General features: G+C 38.2%; 1 protein-coding gene across 1 annotated transcript in view; it reads left to right on the forward strand.

Annotated features, from left to right (window-relative positions):
- PIGU (phosphatidylinositol glycan anchor biosynthesis class U) overlaps positions 1–15,336 on the forward strand; it is a 76,213-nt gene that overhangs the window by 35,898 nt on the left and 24,979 nt on the right. Inside the window, exon 7 of the mRNA XM_081148922.1 lies at positions 1,941–2,038. Within this exon, the coding sequence (XP_081005048.1) occupies positions 1,941–2,038 (98 nt within the window). The remainder of the gene's footprint in view (positions 1–1,940; positions 2,039–15,336) is intronic.

Consider the following 15,336-nt stretch of genomic DNA (forward strand, 5'->3'; position numbering starts at 1 on the left):
CTTAAATTTTTATTTTTTATTTTTATTGAATTTACTGAGGTAACATTGGTTAATAAAATTGTTTATGCATATATTTTTTTTAAAATCACAGTATATATCTCTTTTATAACCTTCACTTAATAGGATTAACTTTCTGTGTTATGGTAAATTTTTTATGACATCATGTTTAATGATTCCATAGTGGCCCATTTTATGTAGGGGATAAAAACATTAATAAAATCAATATAATTTAAGCCCTGGCCAGTATGGCTAAGTGGTTAGAGCATCAGCCCATACACCAAAGGGTGTCCAGTTCGATTCTGGTCAATGGCATATACCTGGGTTGCATGTTTGATTCCCTGCCCTGGTTGGGGTACATGCAAGAGGCAACCAATCAATGTGTGTCCCTCATATAGAAGTTTCACTCTCTTTTTCTATCTCTCTATCTCCCCCTCCCTACCTCCCTTCCACTCTTTCTAAAAAAAATCAATGGAAAAAATACCCTCCGGTGAGGATTAACTAACTAAATAAGTAAATATAATTTAATTTGGAAAAAAATAATAAACACATGTCTTGAAGATAGTATATAAAGAAGGGTGCTATAAAAATAGTCATGGGGCCTGAGCCAGTTTGGCTTAGTGGTTAGAGCGCTGACCTGCAGACTAAGGGTCCTGGGTTCAATTCTGGCCAAGGGCACATCCTTGGTTGCAGGCTCGATCCCCGGCCCTGGTCCGGGTGTGTGAAGGAGGCAACCAATCAATGTGTCTCTCTCACATTGATGTTTCTCTCTCTCTCTCTCCCCCCTCCTTTATACTCTCTCTGAAAAGCAATGGAAAAAATATCCTCAGGTGAGGATTAAAAAAACAAAATAAAACAGTGACAGGGACGTGCTCTCTTTAGAGTACACCCGCACCCCTCCTTTTCTTGGGTGTGTACTTTTGTTCTCTTTCTCCTAAACTCTAAGGGTCCCCACTAGACTTGCAGCCAGGGGAGCAGCAGCAGCTTGTCCTGGGCTAACCCCCAGAACCTGTCTCCAAGGCCCCCTTTTTCTGACTTTTCAGTGAGCTAAAAGCAGCCCCACCTTGGCCTACTTCTGTCACTGTGACTTTTATTTCTCAATGAGTCCGCGAAGCCCAGTGTGGCTCACTTCTTTCCTATAAAGTTTCTAGAGAGCCAAAACAGCACCACCTAGGCTCTCTCCTGTTGTTTCTTCTATCCTAAGCTCTTCCTTTGTTTCACTGTCCCCAGCTTTAATAAATGTACTCTAGCCCGGCCAGCGTGACTCCATGGTTTAGTGTTGACCTATGATCCAGGAGATCGCAGTTCAATTCCCTGTCAGGGCACATGCCCAGGTTGTGGGCTCGATTCCCAGTGGGGAGTGTGCAGGAGGCAGCCAATCGATGACTCTCTCATCATGGATGTTTCTATCTCTCTCTCTCCCCCTCTCCCTTCCTCGCTCTGAAATCAATAAAGATATATTTAAAGTAAATAAATAAGTAAAGTAAATAAATAAATAAATAAATGTACTCTAAAAAATATATAGTGATGGGGTTTTAGAGCATCCAAAGGATTGGGTTTCACGCTCTGAATAGTTTAAGCAATAATTGCAGGCTTAATCAATTGGTAACTTAACTAGGACGTGGTGTTAATAGACTTGATCCCTTTATTCATCTTTGGGCTGAAGTTTTGTAAAACCTTCTGGGTCTGGAAATGTTACAGGAAATATTCCTGTGGTGTCTCAGGTTGCTAAAGGTAAATGGTTTTAACTTCCTTGTTTTCCTTTCATCGGAATTCAAGCCAAGAGGCTCCCTGTGTGAGTTTCCATAGCACCTTGTTTATCAGGCGATATTTGACAGGCGATTATTTGAAAAGTTATGGAAAGTTACTTGTTTTGGGGACCTTCTGAGTCTAATCCTGATTGATGAGGCTGGATTATTCCATACACTTATTTCTTTTTACAGGTAGTGCCTTCCTCAGTGCTATTTTTCTTGCTTTAGCAACATACCAGTCTCTGTACCCACTCACCTTGTTTGTCCCAGGACTCCTTTATCTCCTCCAGGTAAGCACTTGCTGGTTAGAAGCCAGCATTCAAGTGACATTTAATACTTGGCCTCGTCCCTGCTTGGGGGAAAGAAGGGCATGGCTTAATCAAGGCAATGGGACTGGGTCTCCAATTCACACTTACTTATTTGCTTCTACGTACAAAGAAACTTGACTAACTTTAAAACCAAGTGGGTAAAAGTGGGGGATAAATGGTGATGGAAGGAGTTTTGACTTGGGGTGGGGAACACACAATACAGTATACAGATGACATACTGTAAAATTGTATACCTGAAACCTATATAATTATATTAACCAATGTCATCCCAATAAATTCAATTAAAAAAACACTCGCAGAATATACACATCTCAAGAGCAAGGAACTGCTTGCAGGTCCCAGCTGGTCCAAATCCATTGTTAGAAGAGAAACATTTCTTGAAAGCGTAGAGGAGGCAGTGTCAAGATTCAAAGCAAGAAATGTCTAATTTCAGAGCCATTGTTCTTAAGTATAAGCACTATTGCTAAAACTGAGTGTATACCCCCATTTATTAAAATAGGCCATGTGCTTGCCATTTTAAGTGACTTTATAATATATCTTTGTGTTTATGTCATGATGATATATGGTTAGCTTGGTCTAATTGTGACTAATGTAAATAGTATAGAAATCTGGTTTTCTTTTAAGTTATTTCCTTAAAGTATGTTTTTCCAGCTGAATCATTGGACCCAAAGGTGTGAGAAGTTTAATAGTTCTTAACATGCAAGACCAGATTGTTTGCCTGAAAGCCTGAGCCAATTTGCAGTGCCATCACCAGTGTCTTAAGTGAAGTGACCCACTTCCTCCCAGGGTGCCATTGGCTTTTTAAATTTGACTTATGATTGCTAGTTTAATAGATGTGACACCATACTGTGAAATTATTTTGCTTTGATTTTCTTTCTAGATTTTTTTGAACCCAAGCATTTTTCTAGATAACTATGTGCTGTTTGTATTTTCTTTCTTACTTCATATTTACAGTTTATTTTTTAGAAAGTCTGAGCACTAAGGGGAGTGCATGCAGCCAGAATTTTTGTGTAACTATTTACCAAATAAGTACTGTTAGCCCTGGCTGGTGTGCCTCAGTTGGTTAGAGCATCGTCCCAATATGCCAAGGTTGCAGGTTCAATCCCAGTCAGGGCACATACAAGAAGCAACCACTGAATGCATAAATAAGTAGAACAACAAATCAATGTTTCTCTCTCTCTCTCTTTCTCTCTCCCCTCTCCCCCTCTCTGTCTTCCTTTATCTCTCTAAAAATCAATCAAAAAATAAAACAGCATCACTATTTAAATTTTTAAAAATGTATTTATACATACACATGAACTGACTACAATTTTTTAAATGGTTTGTAAAGCCAATTTCTAAATAATTGTGAAATATTTAGAAATTGGCTTTTCTAAAGCTTTATGTAAAATAGCTTTTGTTTAAACCCTGGCCAGTGTTGCTCAGTCATTAGAGCGTCAGCCTGCACACCAAAGGATTGTGGGTTCGATTTCCGGTCAAGGGCACATACCTGGGTTGCAGGTTTGATCCCTGGCCCCTGTCAGGGCATGTGGAGAAGGCAACCAATTAATGTGTCTCTTTCACATCAATCTCTCTCTCTGCCCCTTCTTCCACTGTCTCTAAAAATCAATGGGAAAAATATCCTCCATTGCGGATTAACAAAAGAACTAGTCTTTAAAAAAAAATAGCTTTTATAATAATAATTAATTAATTAATAATAGCTTTTGTTTAAAACTTAAGGGAATTGCCTCCTGACAACAGTGAACTACTTGAGTTATGAAATCAAGCATCTCAGCCAGTCACTTTCTTCTGTCCTCCAGTATTTACCTCTGCCAGTATTTACTGGGCACCTTCAGTATGCTCCCTCTGCAGATAGAAAGCAGTTGAAGGTTGCTGGGCAGGGGAGTGCTGCAGGAAGACTGCTCTGGCAGCCTGTTAGGTGGGTTGGCGTGAGGGGGAGCTGAGGTTGGGAAAGGTTAGATCATCATATTGGATCGAGTCAGAGGCTTCGACTGGGGTCCCATCCAGTGTGAGGGGAAATGGAGAGATGAGGGACTGGATGCAAAACTCCAGAACGTGGGATTAGCTGTGCCTGGCAGCCATCTATATGTGAGGAACCGGACTAGGAAGAGTTTGGGATGAACTAGAGGATCCCATTTGTGTAGAAATTAAAATCCCAGCCCATACTGTATTTACTTGTTTTTATGTAAGTATATAAAGTGGCCTAAAATGCAGTAGGGCCTTGTGAGTCAGCACGGCATTTGGAAAATCAGTCCCGTCACATCCAGGAAATATACCCACCTGTTTAAATATGAGGGAGGGAACAGAAGAGGAAATTATCCTTTAGGGCTTAGTTCCTCAGAGACCATTAAGTGGACCCTTCAGGCCTGAGTTTCAAAGAGATCCATAGGCTCCAGGGAGAGAAGGTAGAAGCAATGGGTGGGAGCTACAGTCAACTCAGTAAAAAGCAGCAGTTCTGTGACAGCATGGGATGTCTCAAGGGAGGTGAGTTCCCTGTGAATCACAGTGTTTAGGCCACAGGCTGAATGGCCACGTGTTGGGGAGTCTTAGGTAAGCATGGTTAGCTGGACCTGATAATCTTAATAAAACCCTTTTAAGCCCCAAATCAAAATGAATTTGATAACCACCAGGAAGTGACACATCTGCTCCTGATACTATGTTTTTCTCACAGTTTTTTCAAGCCCTCTATAGGCACATACTTCCCTCTAGGAAACGTGTAATGGTGGGACACAGAGCACTGGCTTGACTAGAATATCGTGTTAAGATGGAAATTAAAATGGTCCTCAAAGACTAATGGTACTATGTCAAAAGAACAGTGGAACCTGCTCAAAGGGGCTCCTTCTGGCTATATTTAGGATATTTTGAGCATTAAGTAATTGTAAAACACTGAATAAATAAAAATTCATGTGTCCATAATTATGCTCAGAAAAGGAGTGAGGAGCCCAGGCGGGCGTGGCTCAGCGGTTGAGCTTCGACCTAGGATCCAGGCGATCGGGGTTCGATTCCCGGTCAGGGCACATGCCCGGGTTGTGGGCTTGATCAATGACTCTCTCATCATTGATGTTTCTATCTCTCTCTCCCCCTCTCCTTTCCTCTCTCTGAAATCAATAAAGATATATTTAAAATAAAAAAAAAGAAAGAAAAGGAGTGAGGAGAAGAAAAAGTACACATCATCATTGATTTGGCTGCTTTACCAATTTCTTCTTCTGAAAATTAATAATTAAAAGGAAAGAACTAAGCAGTTCCCTGTCTTTTAAAAAGGAACTATAGTTCTTTCCCAATTGATAAAGGAAAAAAGGAACTATAGTTCTTTCCCAATTGATAAAGGAAAACTCTACAGAAGAATGCTAGCTTATAAATGTAGAAGGAATGACAGAGTAGCAGACCCCAGTGAAATAATTGATCTAGCAAAGATCATTAATGGACACCAAAATCTTTAGATGAAAGATTTTTGGAGAACCAGGATATTTGCATTTGCAAAATATTACCCCCAACTCCCACCTCTGAATTGTCTGCTAATAGCAAAGGGAAAATGAAATCTTTACAAAGGAATGCTCTGGCTGTCACCAACTTAACCAGGTAATCCAGTCTCACTTACAGTAGAACAGCCTGACACGATGTGCTTCTCGATGTGGTGCAGCACAGAGTGCACAGCATTAGCTCCAAATCTTCTCACCTAAACGGATAACCTTCATTAAGCCCTTAGATCTGACTTCTGGCTTTTAGGAAATACAAGAGCAGAGGAGCAAGTTTAATGATACCATGTGGAAACAGTAAAAATCAGAATGTAGGATGGTCTATAAGACAGCTGGTCTGGTTCCCTTCAAAAAGTCATTGTCACAAAAAAGCCAAAGTGAGGGGACTCTTCTAGACTAAGGAGACACAATAACCAAGTGGAATGGGTGAGTCTTGATTGGATTCTGGTTTGGAAAAAACAGCTATAAAGGATGTTTAGGGGGCATTTAGAATATTTTGAAGATCCATTAGATATTAGTTGATGATAGGAAATTGTTAATTTTTGGATTTGATAACAGTATTGTGGTATATAGGAGAATGTTCTTATTTTTAGGAGTTATATGCAGAAGTGTTTTAGGGGAGAGGTGTCATGATGTGTAGAAAATTTATACACAGAAAAATTTATACACACAGATAAAAAATATGACAAGGTGTTAATATATAATCTAGGTAGCATATATGGTTGATTAGTGTATTCTTTCAACTTTTATGCATGTTTGAAATTTTATAGTAAAAAGGAGGGAAATAGAATACAGGCTCTGAAGTTCTTTTGGCTTGGATACTTATTAGCTTTGTGATCCTGGGCAAGTGAACTACTTCTCTATGCCTCGGTTTTCTCATTTATAAAATGGGGATAATATAATAGTAGCTACTGTAAAGGGTTAATTATATGTCAAATATTTAGAACAGAGTATGGTAAGAGTTCAACAGATATTAGTTATGGTTATTCGTGTTCAAATATTCATAGAAAGGACAGTGCCACCAGTTTGAAGGTACATGGAGTGATGAGGGGAAAAGAAAATATGTAATTTTCTATAGTCAAAGGAACGATGAAAGTTAGTTTGTACTTACTTCTTTGACACTACAAATCTGCCTCCTTTGTGCTGGTGGAATTTTTAGAGGTAGGTGGTGGACAGGCTAGTGTCCAACCAGTACCAGAGGCAAAGCTGTTTTTCTCTTCCCCATGTGAAACACAGGAAGGCTTCAGCATCAAAGGCAGGGGATGCTGCATCTGGCTCTCTGGTGAGTCACTTATGAAAATGGTGGTTTGAGCTCACTAGCCTCCTTCCCCAACTTTGCTCTTCCTCTTACCTTGGCTTAGGGCCTAGTGTCCAAATGAGAGACAAGCTTAAAATGTTATGATCTGATAGCGTGCAGAATAAAATAGCCCTAAAGTGCACAGCACCTTGAGGCCAAGCTGTGAGGTTGGCAGAGGGAGACCCATGGTGCAGTCAGGGAAGTTCCTAGTTTCCTCCTTCCTTTTGCTTGGGATTCCTAAAACCTTGGAACCCCTTAAATAGCTTGAGGTTCTTATTTTCTTTGGAAGAAAGTAACAGAAACCAGGGGAAAATACCTTGTGAGTGCTGTTATGGTTTTGCTTTGATCCAATCAGGCCTCTTATCTTTGAACTGGAAAGGTTAATCCTGTGATTTCTATACTTTCTGGAGTTTGTGGTAGGTTATATGGTCCTACCTTGCACCAAAGGAGCCAAACCCAACCAGTTCTTTCTGGATAATGGGGCCCTTCCCTAGGCATTCTTTGGGGCCATGTAGAACTTTCACATTTTATTTTCTCTTTCCCCAGCAGCTTTCTGTTGTCTCTGCTGCCTCCAGAAGGTGGCCAAGGCAGAGGTGGCAATGCTGTTAGTTTCCTTTCCTTTTAGAACAGGTAAAAATGAGGGTAAGGGCATGATCATGCATTTGCAATGGGTCTTATCCTGAGTCTCATCCTTAGACTCTAAGAGCTTAGGTATAAAAAAATTTTGTTAAGTTTCTTTCTTTTTTTAAAAAAAGTTTCATTTTTCCTTTTTTAAAAATTTCATTTTTCAATTATAGTTGACATTCAATATTATTTTATATTAGTTTCAGGTGTGCAGCATAGTGTTTAGACAGTCATATACTCTACAAAGTGATCCTCTCAATATTTCAAGTACCCACCTGGCATCATACATAGTTATTACACTATTATTATAATGACTATATTCCCTATGCTGTACTTTACATCCCTGTGACTATTTTGTAATTACCAATTTGTACTTCTTAATTCACTTCATTATTTTTCACCCAGTCTCCCAACCCCTCTCCCCTCTAGCAACTATCAGTCTGTTTTCTGTATCTATGAGTCTGCTTCTGTTTTGTTTGTTTATTTTGTTCTTTAGATTCCCTATATAAGTGAAATCACATGGTATTTGTCTTTCTTCATCTGACTTATTTTCCTTAATATAATACTCTGTCGGTTCATCCATGCTGTCACAAATGGTAAGATTTCATTCCTTTTTTTTTTTTTTTTTTAATTATTGATTTCAGAGAGAAAGGGGAGGGAGGGAGAGAGATAGAAACATCAATGATGAGAGAGTCATTGATCGGCTGCACCCCTCAACCCGTGCATGTGCTCTGACCGGGAATCGAACCCTGATCTCCTGGATCCTAGTTCGACGCTCAACCGCTGAGCCACGCCCGGCTGGGCAAGATTTCATTCTTTTTATGGCCGAGTAATATTCCATTGTATATATGTACCACAACTTTTTTATCTACTTATCTATTGATGGGCACTTGGATTGCTTCCATAACTTGGCTGTTATAAATAACACTGCAGTGAACATAGGGTTGCATATATATTTTTGAATTAGTGCTTTGGAAGAGTTTCTTTTGTTAAGACCTTATTTAAAGTGTTTCTTTGAGTTTATTCTGATAACTGATTTTTCTTTTCACAACATTATCCTAGAAGGGAAATTATTTCTGTTTAGAAAAAGCTTTTCTCCCTAGTGATTTAGAGAGTTGGGGAAAGGGAGATAATTATACATTTCTCCCCTTTCTTATTATAGTGTGGTTTTACCTGAAGCAGTCTAAGGATCCTCTTACTAACCAAAATATTTTTATATATTAGCAACAATGTGATTTGGGGGATATAACTATGGGTTAAAATTTTCAGGTCGAGAGTACACATAGCCCAAGGCCCACATCTGACCCATGGATATGCTTTATTTGACCCTAGTGTTTAGTTTTTTTAAATTAGTTGTCAATGTTTTAAAAATTCATGTCAAAAATTTGTATTTCCGGCTTCTTTTGCAAAACTTGAAGATCTATCTCCTTTAAAATATATCTTTATTGATTTCAGAGAGAGGAAGGGAGAGGGAGAGAGAGAGCTGGAAACATCAATGATGAGAGAGTCATTGATCAGCTGCAGCCCGCAACCCGGGCATGTGCCCTGACCGGGAATCGAACCCTGATCTCCTGGATCCTAGGTCGACGCTTAACCGCTAAGCCACGCCTGGACAGGCTCCTTGAGGTTTTTTTTAAGAATTTCAGGTGTTCCTCACTTTATGTAACAGGAGTAGTCCTGAAATAGTGCAAATTCAGTTTTTATAAGTAGATTCAGTAAATATTCTTCATTACTTTATATTTTCAGGGCTTTGTTTCCCAAAATAAGCCTGACTCCCAAGACCAAGTCTTAAAAACAAAAATTATACCTAAAATATAGTGCACATTTTATAATCACAGATTTGCTAGGAAAAAAAATCATTCCCGCTCAAACATTGACAGTGACACTCTAGATCCAGTAAGCACTGAGAATGTGGTAGCAAACCAGAATTTTGGGGTTGCTAATGGGGTTTTCAGAGTGAGACCTCATCTCCTGCGTTTATGCTTAGGACTCTCCTCAGAGAGCTGCTTTGAGCAGCCTTCCTGACTCGGTTCTCCAGGGCTCTTTCTCACTTCCCGCCCTGTTTCTTTTTAAATGTCATTAGCAGAGATGAAGGACAACACAAAACAAAACAGCTTTCTGCTCTGGAGCTTGCTTTCTTTGTGGTGAGACCACCCACCTCAAACTTCTCTCAAGGCCACTGTTACAAAACCTGTGAGTTAGACATGACCAAAATAGTCACCAGATCGCACACTTTAAAATGGTTAAATGCATGTTACATGAATTTCACCTCAAAAAAACCTGGATGCTATTGTTAGCTTAATTGCTCATATTTTCTAGCTTCGACCATGAAGAGCTCCTCCAGAGTGGCTCCTGTGTTCTTTGGACACGCCCTGACTGTTTTTGAGCCTTGACTTCCCTTTTTTCTGGTGCCACAAGATGTTCCAGGTCCATCTTGTATTTTCATTGCCCAGCCCTGAAAGCGGTATTCTTCAAGGACTCTTGGTTCCTTTAGTGGAGAATGTTATTTAGAAACCAATGGTTTTGGGTATGCTTATTGTGATTAGGGAATCATTGCTTCGAGCAGACAGAGCTATGAAGTTATGCATACTAACCGACACATCCACACGTACAGTTCTTTGCCATTCTGTCTGTTTATACTCATACCTATGATTCCAGCCCAGCACCGCAGGGCTCGCTTTAGTCTCTCCCTTTCCCTTATAACTTCTTTCTCTTACAGCGAGAAACCTAGCTTTCATTATCTGCGATGTATTTTCTTGTTTGTTCAGTTCTAGTATGCATATAAAGTAGTTCTAGAATTGCTGTGAGAAATACCCCGTAGGAAATACACTTACTAACTTGATTAAAAGCTTTATATGTAGTTCTTTTTGTCTTTAGCCTTACAACATTCCTTCAAGGTACTGTTCTCTTAGTCGTTAGTTTAGTTATTTTCTACCCCCGTGGGACCCTTCGGTGTGGTTGTGTTATTGATTTGTGATACAGTTAGGTTCATTTATTACTGTTTATGTTCATTTTGGATTCCCTCATATCCTGGTTGATTTTAGTTGTTTATTTTGGGGGTTTGAAATATTACTGTGCTTCTAAGAGTCAGCTATACAAAAAGATATATTGAGCAACTCTAAGACTGACAGTGTTCCAGACCCACAAGGAAGTGAGACAAAAATCTCTGCTCTCCTAGCCCGCTAGTGTCTCCAGGCAAGCGTGTGTAGCTCAGCTGTGACTCACGTTGTCTGATCTTCATTACACCTGCTTTTACTTGGACTGTAGTTCTGACAATGTCACAACCTCGTCTTCATTTCAACTGTTAGATTGATTTATTGCTCAAAATTCTCAGTATGTTCATGTTTTTTACGAGCAGAACTCCCCAGCCCCGCGATAAAAATTTCCCAGTGGGGACATTTGAGGAGGTCAAATCAGGTTGATTCAGGCCTTGTCCAGCTCAGAGTCAAGGAATGACTAAGATATGCTTCTGCTCTGAGTGCTCCAGTCTTAATTTTGTGATACAAACCACATGTGGAAATAGATTGTATTCTGTATATTCTTTAAAAAGGTGTATTCGGAGAGTTATTTGGCCCTCATCCCTGCCATCCTGCTCTTTGCTCTCTACTCCCCTGTCACCCCAAGTAATTATTTTCTTTAGTTTCTGGTTTATCTTTCCTGTGTTACTTTTGCACAAATGAACAGATACATATATCTTTTCTTTTATTTTTATTTTTTTATTTTTTAGAGAGAGAGAGAGAGAGAAGCGCTGATGTGAGAGAGAAACATCAATCAGTTGCCTCCCATATGCCCTCCGCCGACCGGGATCAAACCCACAACCAAGTTATGTTCCCTGACTGGGAATCAAACCGGTGACCTTCCAGTGCATGGAATGATGCTCCAACCAACCGGGCCACACCGGCCAGGACACACGCATACTCTCTTACATCCTCTCCTTTCTTACATAAAGGATAGCATGCTCTAGATACTCTTTTGTGCTTCGCTTTTTTCACTTAACATTATTTCCTGGAAATTATTGAAACAGAGATATTCCTTATTCTTTTTTTTTTTTTTACAGCTGCATAGTACTTCATTGTGTGTTAACTTCTCTCCAGTGTATGGGAATTTAGATTGCTTCCAATATTCTGCAATTACAATGTATGCTTCAATGAATAACATTATGTATGTGTACTTTCATATTGTTGAAGGTATATCTTCGAGGTTAGATTTCTAGAAGTAGAATGACTGACTTCAAAGATAAGTACAGATGTAGTTTTGTCAGATCTTTTCACATTTCCCTCCAGAAGGCGTGTACAAATTTTCTATTCCCACCAATCCCATAGGCTCTCTAACAGAATGTCATTACATTAAGAAATTTTTGACACTCTAATCATAAGAAATGATATCTAAATGTCTTAATTTGCATTGCTCTAAATATAAGTGAGTTTGAAATTTTTTTTCATATTTGTGGATTATCTGTTCATTTCCCCTCCCCCTCAGTTTTCTATTGGATATAGGTCCTTTTTCTCTCAATTTTTAAGAATTCTTTCTATATTAAGAGCATTAAACTCTTTGAAAATATTTTTTCTGCCCTGCTCGGCGTGGCTCAGAGGTTGAGCATAGACCTAGGATCCAGGCGATCGGGGTTCGATTCCTGGTCAGGGCACATGCCCGGGTTGTGGGCTCGATCAATGACTCTCTCATCATTGATGTTTCTGTCTCTCTCCTTCCCCTTTCCTCTCTCTGAAATCAATAAAGATATATTAAAAAGAAAAAGAAAAAAAAAATATTTTTTCTGGTTTTTCAGTTGTCTTTTGACTTTGTTTATAGTTTTTTTCTTTTAACAGCTTTTATTTTTTATCAAGATATAATTATATACCATACAATTTACCTATTTAAAGTGTACAGTTTAATTATTTTTAGTGTATTCACAGAGTTTGCAGCCATCACCAGTCAACTCTACAACATTTTTATTACCCAAAAACCCCATACCCGTTAGCAGTCACTCTGTTTTCCTCAGTGCCCCTCTCACCTCCAGCCCTGTTCTGCCTTCTGTCTTTATAGATTTTCCTGTCCTGCACATCTCATGCAAATGGAATCACACAATTCATGGTCTTTTCTTTCACTTAGCATGAGGTTTTCTGGTTCATCTCTATTGTAGCCTGTATTATTAGCGCTGCATTCCTTTTTATTGCCAAACACTGTTCTGTTGTATGGTTTGCTATGTTTTATTTATTCATTCACCAGTTGATAGGTACTTGGGTTGTTTCGACTTTTAGGCTATTATGAATAGTGCTGCTATGAACATTTGTGTATAAGTTTTTGTGTGGACATATGTTCTCATTTTATTTATGGCCATTTTGTTGCGTAGAACTTTTCATGTAATGTAATCAAATTTAATCAGTCTTCTATTGCCTCTGGAATTTGAGCTTTCCTCTACATCATGGTTAAAGACAAATTTACCATGCTTTTTCTAGCATTTCATGGTTTCATTTAAAAAAATATTTAAATCCTAATGCATTTTGAGTTTATTACAACAATAGTATGAGATATAGTTTTAATTTTATCTTTTTCCAAGTGGTTACCTAAGTTATCCTGGCACCACTTATTAAATAGTCCGTCTCTACCCCAGTGATACGCCACCTTTGTCATATACTAAATTTCTATCAGTATTTTGGTCTAATGCTGGACTTTGTGTTGTGTTCTACTAGTCCTTTTGTCTGTTTAGGTGCCAGTATTATGCTGTTTTAATTGTAGAGGTTTTATAGTGTATTTTAACGTCTGCTAGGGCTAGTCAACATTTTGTGATATTTCCTTATCACTGTTTTCTTAGCTATTCTTGCATGTTTGTTTTTCCATAGGAACTTCAAAATCGTCTTGTATAATTCCATAAAGTAGCTAGTTGGCATTTTTATTGGGATTGCATTTTGCATTGAATTTATAAATTAATTTAAGGAGAACTGACATATTTATAACGATTCTTGTTTAGAATCATTCTAAACAAGAGCAGGAGATGTCTGTCCATTGGTCCAAGTTGACTTTAATGTCTTTCAGGATTGCTTTAAAATTTTCCTTGAATAGGTCTTGCACATTTCCTGTTACATTTAAATCTAAGTTTTATTTTCCTTGGTGTTATTATTAATGTGGTTCTCTCTACCATTGTGTCCTCTAATTGTTTATTATTTGTGCATTTGAAGGCTATTTGTGTGTTAATTTTTTACCCTGCCACCTCACTGAATTTTTTTGTTGTTGTTTTTATCATAAGTAGTTGTTGCATATATCTAGATACTAATATGATTTCTTTAAGCTGTTTGTGATATATATATATATATATATATATATATATATATATATATATATTAATAGCTTTTCTTATGTTGAACTAACCTTGAAATTTTGGAATAAACTCAACCTAGTCATAACACAACTTTATCATGATCTTTTTCATGGGTTGCTGAATTATATTAGACAATATTTCATTTAGCATTTTTGCATTTGTGTTGGTTAAGTGATTTTGGTATCAAGCTTATGTTATTTGCTGTGAAGATTACAATCATCTGTTTCTTGTATGTTGGTAGCACTTTCCTATAAAACGGCTGGGCCTGCTCTTTTCTTTATGGGAAAGTTTTTCATTACTAATTCAGTTTCTTAAATGGTTATAGGCCATTCAAAATTTTTTGTTTCTTCTCGAATTAGTTTTTTTCCTAATTTTTTATTTGATGCTTTCAGATCAGTTGAAAGACTAGAATAATAAATATCTTTTATGTACACTCCCCCGTTATCATTTTGCCACATTTTCTGTATCTTAATGTAGATATATCAATTCTTTTCTCTGTTTTCCCTGACTTATTGTCAGGAAGGTTACAGACAATAAGATATATCAACCCTAAATACTCAGCAGCTAACTCTTTGTCTTTTTTTGTTAATCCTCACCTGAGGATAGTTTTCCCTTGATTTTTAAAGAGAGTGGAAGGGGGAAGGAGAGAGGAAGCAGAGGACACAGAGAAAGAGAGCAAGAGAGAGAGAGAGAAACATCCATGTGAAGAGACAAATCAATTGGTTGCATCCTGTATGCAGGATCAAACCTGCAACCCAGGTATGAGCCCTTGACCAGGAATCAAACCCGAGACCCTTTGGTGTGTGGGCCGATGCTCTAACCACTGAGGAACACCGGCCAGGGCTCAGCAGGTAACTCTTAAGAACTGGAGCATTTTTCTACATAACCACAATACTATTAGCACACCCAAAAAGTTGAATTTAACATAGATTCATAGTATCTATTACATGCTCTCCAAATTGAAATTCTGAAATATTTACATGGCCTTTAGAGCACTTTTGGAGAGAGGTGGGTTCAGGATCCAATCAAGGATAAATTATTACATTTCATTGTCATCTCCTTTCATCACCTTTTATTTATTTTGTATGACACTGGTGTTTTAATTGAAACATTTAAATTATTTATGTTTTTCATAGAATATGTCCATTTTGCCTCAGTTTTTAAACACATTGCCATAAGTTTTTAAATTTTATTTAAATATGTTTTTATTGATTTTAGAGAGAGAGGAAGGGAGAGAGTGATAGAAACATCAATGAGAAAGAAACATCAACATTGATTGGCTTCCTCCTGCACCCCCCTTGTCAGGGTCAAACCTGCAACCCAGGGTATGAGCCTTGATCAGGAACCAGCAACCTCTTGGTTCATGGGTTGATGCTCGACCACTGAGCCACACTGGCTGAGCTTAAATTTTATTTCTTAACACTGATGCACCCTTGTTGTCCCTAATGTTGTTTATTTGATCTCTCTTTTTTCTTGATCAATTTTATAAGAGTTTCATCAGTTTCATTAGTCATTTCTAAGAGCTGGCTTTTGGCTTTGTTACTTC

This window comes from Miniopterus schreibersii, assembly GCF_964146895.1.
Source record: "Miniopterus schreibersii genome assembly, chromosome: 10".
Classification (NCBI taxonomy): Eukaryota; Metazoa; Chordata; class Mammalia; order Chiroptera; family Miniopteridae; genus Miniopterus; species Miniopterus schreibersii.